The 9957-nt window shown below is 52.0% G+C and overlaps 1 protein-coding gene across 8 annotated transcripts in view; it reads left to right on the forward strand.

Annotated features, from left to right (window-relative positions):
* The window catches only part of ARHGEF2 (Rho/Rac guanine nucleotide exchange factor (GEF) 2), a 49102-nt gene that overhangs the window by 34682 nt on the left and 4463 nt on the right, over positions 1-9957 (forward strand). For all 8 annotated transcript variants that reach the window (XM_010838255.1, XM_010838257.1, XM_010838256.1 and 5 more), the window contains 13 exons: positions 869-936; positions 1258-1321; positions 1973-2099; positions 2323-2432; positions 2582-2728; positions 3205-3455; positions 3662-3787; positions 4099-4216; positions 4413-4661; positions 6215-6291; positions 6758-6927; positions 8645-8712; positions 9839-9947. In XM_010838255.1, coding sequence (XP_010836557.1) covers positions 869-936; positions 1258-1321; positions 1973-2099; positions 2323-2432; positions 2582-2728; positions 3205-3455; positions 3662-3787; positions 4099-4216; positions 4413-4661; positions 6215-6291; positions 6758-6927; positions 8645-8712; positions 9839-9947 — 1684 coding nt within the window. The remainder of the gene's footprint in view (positions 1-868; positions 937-1257; positions 1322-1972; positions 2100-2322; positions 2433-2581; positions 2729-3204; positions 3456-3661; positions 3788-4098; positions 4217-4412; positions 4662-6214; positions 6292-6757; positions 6928-8644; positions 8713-9838; positions 9948-9957) is intronic.

A 9957-nucleotide genomic window follows, 5' to 3' on the forward strand; every position in this document is an offset into this window, starting at 1 on the left:
GGCATGGCTATCCCTCCTCGCCTCTTCTCTCCTACCCCACGGCAAGGTGGGGTGGGTGATGCGGGAGAAGCAGATGGAGTGTGGGAGCTGTGGGTTTGCCTTACTTGGAGAACAAGACTCCCCGGGCCCGGAAGGGAGACTGGAGTCATAGCAAGCATGAGCAGTACAGAAGGCAGCAGGCATGGCCGGCAGGGGCAAGGCATGGCCAGTCCCCACTCTGCTGGTGGATCCATCAGCCTCTGCATTGCTTACGCCTAGCCAGGGTTCACCGGCAGACACGTGGCTCCAGGTAGAACCCAGACACCCCTGAGTTAAACCCCAGCTCTGCCACTAAGACCTCTGGCAAATGATTTAAGCTCTCCAGGAGACAGGTTCCTCATCTGTACGATGAGGATCGTTGCATCTGCTAGGATCCACTTGATGTGGCACATTTCCTCGCTGCCCAGGGGATGTTCATTCCCCCCCTGCCCCTAGCCCCCATCCCAGCTGCTCCTGTGCCACCTTCTGTTCCGTGGGCGTCCTTTCTGCCATCTGTCATTCTCAACCACCTTTGTGCCTCTTGAGCTCATCTCTGGCAGCCAGTAACCCCTTCTTCCCTCTAGTCCACCTCACAGGTCATCTTTGAGTCAGGATTATCCCCCTCCTATGGCTTAATTGTGGTCCATACCTATCCCCCCTCACTTCATCTCCTGCTTGAAGTAAGGGGGAGGCGGGAGGAGAGGGACTGGGATGTGGCAATGGCCAAGGAGTCTGGGGAGGGGGTGAGTCTCCAACGGTGTGGCCAGGGGGACATGGAGGTCTGCATGTGGGTGTGTCCTGTCCTGTACCACCCGGCCCTCCCGTCACCCTCTCTACCCCACCCTCCCAGCCTGCAATGTGACTATCCACAACCGCTGTAAAGACACCCTCGCCAACTGTACCAAGGTCAAGCAGAAGGTGAGATGGCAGGGAGGGCAGAGGGCTGGGGGAGAGGGTAGCAAGTATGCGGTACCCTTGTGCCTATTCCGTTCATTCCTCACCCTGTGTTCCTGCACCCCTCTCCTCACCACGGGGCTGCCCAGACCCTCCACCCTAGACCTCAGGCCCCACCGGAGGGGGCCAGCCTGTTGCTCTGGACACATCCCCTGGGCACCGGGGTCAGCCACCCTGGTGCCCTTAGCCATCGAGCCAGCTTTCTCCCGAGGGGGTCCTGGGCCTATGGAGGTGACCCTTGGGTGACAGCTGTTCTTGGTATCTCTCTTGCTCTCTGTCTCACAGCAACAGAAAGCTGCCCTGCTGAAGAACAACACTGCCTTGCAGTCCGTTTCCCTTCGCAGTAAGAGTGAGTAGTGAGGGTGCAGGAGCTGCCATAGGACCCTGGACCCCCAGGCCTCTCGGCCCATGGGCTCTGCTGCCCCCCTGAGGTTGTTCCCTGGCACAGCACCTTCCTCCCTTCAGTTGGAAGCTGATGGCGGCCCCACAAGGGAGATCTAGACCAATGGGCCTGGGGGCAGGACAGCAGAATTCAAACGAGGTTGAAGGCCTGGGATTGACTGGTCATCTGAGCCTGCTCTCACTTTATATTATTATGATCAGTTATTTACATGGCACTTGGGGATGTTGGCAGAAGTTGTTAAGGGCCAATTCAGAAAGATCTGGTGTGACAGCAAGAGTGGGGTGCTTAGTCAGGAAGACTAGAGTCTGAGTCTGTGCTCAGCCACCAGCTGAGTCACCCCAGACAAGTCCCTTCACCATCCTGAGCTGCAGTTTGCTTATAGGCTTGTGGCGGGGAAGAGATAAGAAAAGCTCTTTGTAACCATTAAAAGTATTGCACAAGTTTATGGGTAGTGTTATAATCATCTTTCTCTGACTAGAACTGGGCTAAAGGTGGGGTTGGAGAGGAGGCTTCCTTTCTAGTCAAGGAGCCTGGGAGGCTTGAGTCCTGGGAAGGCACCAGGTTTGAGGCTTGCTTGCTTGGTATCCCCTCCGACAGCTACCACTCGGGAGCGGCCCAGCTCAGCCATCTACCCCTCCGACATCCGGCAGTCCCTGCTCGGCTCCCGCCGTGGCCGCTCCTCCTTGTCTTTAGCCAAAAGTGTCTCCACCACCAACATTGCTGGGTGAGCCTCTACTTGGGGACGGGAGAACCAGTCAGGCAGAGTGAGGCGGTGGAGACAGGTAGGGGGGAGGGGCTGAGAGATCCTTCCCATCCCTGAGTTCAGAATGATAGGTAAGGAGAACTTAGGGTGACTGCCTCTGAGATCCCGCCTTGGTTCCCCAACCTGGGAAGGGATCTCTCGCCCGAGTGAGTTGGATGATGCAGCCAGGCTCCACTCCCCTCAGACACTTCAATGATGAGTCTCCCCTGGGGCTGCGCCGGATCCTCTCACAGTCCACGGACTCCCTCAACATGCGGAACCGGACACTGTCGGTGGAGTCCCTCATTGACGAAGGTGACCGTGCCCGGACCTGGGGGAGACCCAGGCGTGAGGGGCGGGCAGGAGCTGGCCTGGGAAAGGCAGGGTGGAAAGGGATCTGGAGAAGGGCCCAGGACCCAGGGAAGAGGTTTGGGGTCCGAGTCGTTTCCCCCACTTGCGTCCAGGTGCCGAGGTGATCTACAACGAGCTGATGAGTGACTTTGAGATGGATGAGAAGGACTTTACAGCCGATTCCTGGAGCCTTGCAGTGGATAGCAGCTTCTTGCAGCAGCATAAAAAGGAGGTGATGAAGCAGCAGGATGTCATCTATGGTGAGCCAGGAAGACCACCCCGGACTTCTTGTTTGTCACCAGCCCTGTTTCTCTGTGTCCTTCCTTTGCCAGCCCCTACCTCTCAAGACACTTTCCTCTTATCCCATTGGCCTTCAAGACCCTGCCAGGGATCCCATAAGTAGCTATGAGGTCCCCACCTTTTGAGGCTGTTGACCTCCAAGGCCCTTCTTTATCCCTTCTTTCCATTCAACTCTTAGTCTTTCCTCTCTGTCCATCCCATGCCCAACTGTGTACTGGGGACTGTGGGAAGCCTAGACATGTAGGGAACACATAGTTTTTGCCTTTATGCCTTGGGATGGCAAGGCATAAAGATAAATGATTAGAAAAATGATCTAAGATCATAATAATGCGGAATATTAGCCTGGAAGGGAAACTGAAAACCTCTGATGAGCCTGAGGTCTCCAGCCTCGGCCCCACCAGTTGTGGCCAAGCCGGATGTTCCACCGTCCCCACAGAGCTGATCCAGACAGAGCTACACCACGTGCGGACGCTGAAGATCATGACCCGCCTCTTCCGCACGGGCATGCTGGAAGAGCTGCAGCTGGAGCCGGGAGTGGTCCAGGGCCTGTTCCCCTGTGTGGACGAGCTCACTGACATCCACACGCGCTTCCTCAGCCAGCTGCTGGATCGCCGGCGCCAGGCCCTGTGCCCTGGCAGCACCCGGAACTTCGTCATCCATCGCTTGGGGGACCTGCTCATCAGCCAGGTGAGAAAAGCCAGGACCCCTGAGCAGCAGTCCTGGGCGGGGCTGTGGCTAGAGTGGGCATTTCTCATCTCCAGACTCTGGGGGGTGGGGCAGAGAGAGTTGGAGAGGCAGGAAGCCAGTCTGTTTGGCAGGAGGCGAGAGGGCATTGGGGATGAGATGTGACTTTGGGGGACATGCTGACCCAGCCTTGCTCTCCCAACTTCTAGTTCTCAGGTCCTAGCGCAGAGCAGATGCGGAAGACCTACTCAGAGTTCTGTAGCCGCCACACCAAGGCCTTAAAACTCTATAAGGAGCTGTATGCCCGAGACAAACGCTTCCAGCAGTTCATCCGGGTGAGCAAACGTCTCCAAGACCCACCCTCTGCCTCCTCTAGTGCCCTGGCCCTAGTGGACACAGCTGCTTGCGTTTCCATCTGTAGCCCCTCAGAGTGCTGGAGCGAGAGCTTTCGCTCCTTGGGTCCTCACAGTAAACCTGTGACCTTGTCAGCCCATTTTCCAGAGTCATTAACTTCTGCCAGCCGGCATGTGGTCAATGACCAAGTTGCAGGTCAATGACCAGGGCTTAGGCTCCAAGTCCAGCGTCCTTTCGGTCGCCCTCCCCGCGGGTCCCCCTCTGGCCCTGAGCCCTGACCCTTGCTTTGTAGAAAGTGACCCGCTCGGCGGTGCTGAAGCGGCATGGGGTACAAGAATGCATTCTGCTAGTGACTCAGCGCATCACCAAGTACCCGGTGCTCATCAACCGCATCCTGCAGCATTCCCACGGTGAGAGGGCGAGCCCAGGAGGGAGGGGGACTCGAGAGGGCTGTCGGGAGCGGCGTGGCCCTGAGCAGCCACCGGGAGGAGGAGGGTCAAATATGGAGCCCCGGGCAGCCTCTGAAGGCAGGATTGAGATCAGTGGGATGGGGACTTCTGTGAAGCTGGCTGGGCCACCCCTTCCTCACGCCGACCTCTGTGTCAGGGATGGAGGAGGAGCGCCAGGACCTGACCAAGGCCCTGGGGCTGGTGAAGGAGCTGCTGTCCAACGTGGACCAGGATGTGCACGAGCTGGAGAAAGGGGCCCGCCTGCAGGAGATCTACAACCGCATGGACCCTCGGGCCCAGGCCCCGGTTCCTGGCAAGGGCCCCTTTGGCCGAGAGGAGCTCCTGCGGCGCAAGCTCATCCACGATGGTTGCCTGCTCTGGAAGACGGCGACTGGGCGCTTCAAAGGTCAGTGGACAGCTTGGCAGACTGGGCAAGAGTCCATGGCCAGATATAAAGAGAGAGAAGCCTCCAAGCCCATAGGCCCTCTTTTAATGTAGCCCTGGTGAGACCCAGTGGGAGGAAAACATGTGAGCTCTGTTGTAACAAAAGTCAGAATTCTGGATTTAATTTCATGGGCGATACAAGGACTTTGTTGTCAGGATTTGTTCATTCCTTTGGTCCTTGCGAACCCAGAAAGCTACCAATTTTGATGAGAAAAACAGAGAAATTTCAGGATTGGAGGACTAGACCTGGGTAGTTGGTTCTACCAGCTGGAGTCCCAGCCACTAGGACTGGGGAATGGGCAGGCACTTTGGGAACACAGCTGAGGAAGGCCCTTGGAGAGGGCGGAGCCCAGGGAAGGGCGGGCCAAGTGGAGAAGGGAAAAGACAGCAGGGAAGGTGTGTTCGGGGCGGGGCGCACTGTCCCAGCCTCTCTTCCCAGACTGCACTGGCCAAGGCTTGCCTACCTAAATCCAAGCAGAAGAGTCACAGACCTCAGCTTTAGGTGTGAGGAATGCTACCTGAGGCCAGAGCTTGCCTGCACCTCTGTCCCGTGTCACGAAGTCCCCACTCCATAGGCTTGAGTATTGCAGGCTTTGCCAGCCACTTTCCTCCATCCTTTTCTCCTTCCCATCCCTCCCACGCAGCAGCTAAGAATATAAACCATGGGGGGGTTAAAAATAGCAAGGCTGAAGAGCTTTATTTCTGAAGCCTTTAGCAAAAGCCCTCCCCTTCTGTGTGCCCACAACTTAGAAAGATCTCCAAGGGCAGGGCATGTGTGTGTATTTTCTTGACTGTGACATCGGACTTTCATGGGTTGACCTTTGTCTCCCCCAAGTCTTAAAGCACAGGACCCCGTAGAATGTGAGAGCCTTGAAGGTGGGGCAGAAAAGGAAAATGAAACCAGGGCCTACTGTTGTTGAAGGAGATTGGGATTGTTCAATGGTGGGAGAAATGAATAAGGAACCCAACTGTTCCCCTCCCCACGGAGCACAAAATAAGAAGTGGGGAATATGCTGGGGTGGGGGGAATCTTAGACCAAATATCCAAAAAGATCTTATATTAGTTGTTCAACATGGAACTGAAAGGCTCCGGGAGTCGTTTTACCCTCACAAGAATTCTGGACCCTTTCACACAGAAAAACACACGTGTGATAGATTAATATGTAAAAATTACTTATGGAACTTTAGAGGATCTACAGAGCCTCTGAAGCCTGATAGTAGACACCCCTAGGTGTCTGCAGACCGCAGGTTAAGGAACCTGCATTCATTGGATAAAGAGGCTTTTATTCAAGGCCGCTGAGTGATTGCTTATAGGCATCTCTAGCCCAAGAAACTGTTTTATTTAATGACACATGCGTTCCCCCCCGCCCCCACCATTTCTGAGCTGTAGGAATGGGGAGAGGCGGGAGGTCTGCAAAGGTGGAGGAAACAACCAGAGGGAGAGAGCTCGGGGAAAGGGAAACAGCTGCTCGTAGCCTCTAACGCTGACTCTCCTCCTGCCTTCATCCCCTGCCAGATGTGCTCATGCTGCTGATGACAGATGTGCTGGTGTTTCTCCAAGAGAAGGACCAGAAGTACATCTTTCCTGCCCTGGTGAGACCTTCCACCGTCTTCTTTCTCAGCATAGACCAGTGTTTCAGACCCTTCTTACTTTCCTACCCCGGCCAGGAAATCCTCCAACATCAAATAGCTATTATTGTAACCACTACCATAATATAATCAGGAAAAATAAGAAGAGCCAACGTGTATAAATATGATCAGAAGGAATAAGAAGAACCAACGCATATTGTTACTATATGCAGCCACTTTTTTTACACATGTCAGGAAGGCACATGATTATCCTCTTTTTGTAGATGAGGAAAGTAAAGCTTAAAGTTAATTAAATTGTCAAGGGTCACAAACGTTTCTAAGTCCACTCTGGCTGGCACCAGAGCCTGAGCTCTTAACTTGTATTCTCGGCTGACTCTTCAATCCTTTGGGTACTCCAGGAGGACTGAAGACTCAAATATCCAGGGATCAGGATTCCCAGCTTTAATCCTTCCTGTGCCCCAATTGGCAGGACAAGCCCTCGGTGGTGTCACTGCAGAATCTCATCGTGCGGGACATCGCTAACCAGGAGAAAGGGATGTTTCTGATCAGTGCGGCACCCCCTGAGATGTACGAGGTCCACACGGCATCCCGGGATGACCGGAGCACCTGGATCCGCGTCATTCAGCAGAGTGTGCGAGTGTGAGTGTGTGCATGGACTTGTGGTTCCTGCAGTTTGGGGCCCCGGGCCACAGCACTCCCAGGGAACAGGGTTCAGAAGTGGAAGCAGAGGCCAGGAGAGAGACAAGATGGCTCAAGGCAGGCAAGGTCATCTACGTTCTCTTGCCCGGTAAAGTTGCATTTTATACAATGACAACCCAACCGCCTTCTGAATGCACCTTGAGCTGACAGGCCAAAGGAATACTTTAAGTTGGGACGTGCCGGCATCCCTGCCAGTCAGCAGTGCAGTTTCACCTCCATTAATGTCTTAGTCCGTAGGCAGTGGGCCATTATTTGGATTGTATTGTCTTTTACCTTCATTTTCTAAAAATGAATGAAAAAGAGAATAATGAAAAAAAAAGAAAAAGGATAATGAAAGCATTGATACTAGTGATCAGAGGAGCAAGACTCAAACAAACTCCATACGATAGAGGCTACAAAGAAATCATTTTGTGTGCTAAAGCAGCAAATCTTTGGCTTCTGTTGGACACACATCAGATCTGAGTATGTGTCTGTTGTGATAAAAAAAAAAGTAAAGGGGCTTCCTTGGTGGCTCAGACCAAGAGCTGCCTTCAATGCAGAAAAAAAGTAAAGTGCATGTAAAATGTTGAAAATGGATTCTCAGGCTTCCCTGGTAGCTCAGTGGTAAAGAATCGTCCTGCCAATGCAGGAGACACAGGTTCAATCCCTGATCCGGGAAGATCCCACATGCCTTGGAGAAGCTGACCCCGTGCACCACAAATATTGAGCCTGTGCTCTAGAACCCGGGAACTGCAGCTACTGAGCCCACGTGCTGCAGCTACTGAAGCCTGAGCGCCCTAGAGCCCATCCTCCACAACAGCAAAAGCCACCACGGTGAGGAACCTGTACACCGTGACTAGCAAATAGCTGCCACTTGCCACACCTAGAGAAAAAGCCTGTGCAGCTCTGAAGACCCAACACAGCCAAAAATAAATAAATAGAACTTTAAAAAAGAAAGTGCATTCTCAAGGATAATGCCTGAAAAATAAACTCAGTTAGGATGTTTATGATTTTTTTTTTCTTTTACTTTTCAGGGAATGGATTCTCCTCTACTTTATAATATATAAACCTATATTTTTTTTTTCACTTCTGCAATTTAGACTTTTGAACAAATTTTTCAGAAATTTGTGCAAAAATATGAAATTACCTGTTGTGGGAAAACAAGACCAAAGTTCCTATCCCATTGACAGTAGATCTATAGTTGCCTCTTTATTAATAATGTTAATATTTGTAGTTGTGAAAACATTATTCATGATAATTGTTTTATTGAGCTTATGCCACGTTCAAAGCATTAGTACATTATTTCATTTAATCCTCATACGAAAAAAACAAACTGTGAGGAAGAGATCATCCCTGTTTCTCACATGAAGAAATAGAGAGGTTACCACCTGGTAAATTGTGGAGCCAGAATCTGAGCCCAGTGTGCTTGATACCAAAACCTGTAGCTGTCCTTCTGCACTACGCTGCCGCTCTGGGTGACTCGGAGAGGTACTGGCAAGCAGATGCAGAGCATCAGTGCCAGGAAAAAGAGAGGGTCAAGAGCAGATGAAGCCAGGGCGTGGAGCTGACGAGTCTTGTTGGGGAAGTATAGAGCACATTTGGGAAGGAGGGAAGGCAGATTCCTGGTGTGTAACCTAGCTTCCTTCCCTGAACCCCATCCAACCTGTGATCCCTCCAGATGCCCATCCAGGGAGGACTTCCCCCTGATTGAGACAGAGGATGAGGCTTACCTCCGGCGTATCAAGAGTAAGTCCAGGGGAGTCTGGGGGAGAATGGATGCATGTATACGTATGGCTGAGTCCCTTAGCTGTCTATCTGAAACTATCAGAGCACTGTTAATCGGCTAAATTCCAATACCAAATAAAACGTTTAATAAAAAAAATTACATGATGTTTTCAAAAAACAAAAAACAGTACGTCTACCCACAGAGCTTGTTTAAATAATTTATCAGTATGATATATCTACACAGGGGAATACTATCTTAAAATGAGGTGGCTGTATGAGGGCTGATGTAGATCCACAACCAGAACATTTAGTTAAGTGAGAAGAGCAAGATTTAAAACACTGTGAAGTATATGCTGTCACTAGTGTGAAAATATTGGGCATAGATATGTGCCATGCATTTTGTGTATATGTGTGCAGTGTCTCTAGGAGGATATTATTACTGTGGTTTCTCTGGGAAGGGAAACTAGGAATAACAGGATTAAGATACTGACTTTTTTACCATAGATCCGTATGTTAACTGGGGGTATGATCTAACTGCTATACAAAAAAATGAACAAAAACCAGTTGGTCACATGAGGTAGATTATTTCTCTCCACATAACAGTCTGGAAGCGAGAAGTGCAGGGCGGTAGCGCAGCTGCGCCCTCCTTGTCATGAAGATTCCCCATCTCTATGTCCGCATCCCTCCTCCAGCTTCTCTCTCACATCTGCATCCCAGCTAACAAGGAGGGGTCGAGGACAAGGAGAGTTTACACTCATTTCTTTTAAGGCCGGATCAGGAAGACATTCCCATCCACTGGTCAGAATTTAGTCCTGTGGCAATGCCTAATTGCAAGGCAGATTGGGAAATGGCATGTAGCTGGGCAGCCGCATGCCCAGAGGAAATTTGCGCCCCTTCTCTAATTAAAACGTGGGGAGATGAAAGCTGGCGGACAGCCTGCAGGCCCTGGCACACAAGGTTTCACTTTTGTTTTGAAGACAACACTGCATGTGTTACTCCCTTCCCTCCAAAAGTTCTCTTCTTTTGCGTAAATGCCAAACCCCCCCAAAATGCAGTCCTGCCGCCCCACCCATACCTGGCTCATCCCTGGGGCTGCTGCTCTATGGCTAGTGGCTCTTCCGGGTGCTCACCTGTTTCTCATCCACAGTGGAGCTGCAGCAGAAAGACCGGGCACTGGTGGAGCTGCTGCAGGAGAAGGTTGGGCTATTTGCCGAGATGACCCACTTCCAGGTGGAAGAGGATGGCAGCAGCGGGGTGCCCCTGCCC

This window comes from Bison bison, unplaced genomic scaffold (assembly GCF_000754665.1).
Source record: "Bison bison bison isolate TAMUID 2011002044 unplaced genomic scaffold, Bison_UMD1.0 scf7180017864093, whole genome shotgun sequence".
Taxonomy (NCBI): domain Eukaryota; kingdom Metazoa; phylum Chordata; class Mammalia; order Artiodactyla; family Bovidae; genus Bison; species Bison bison.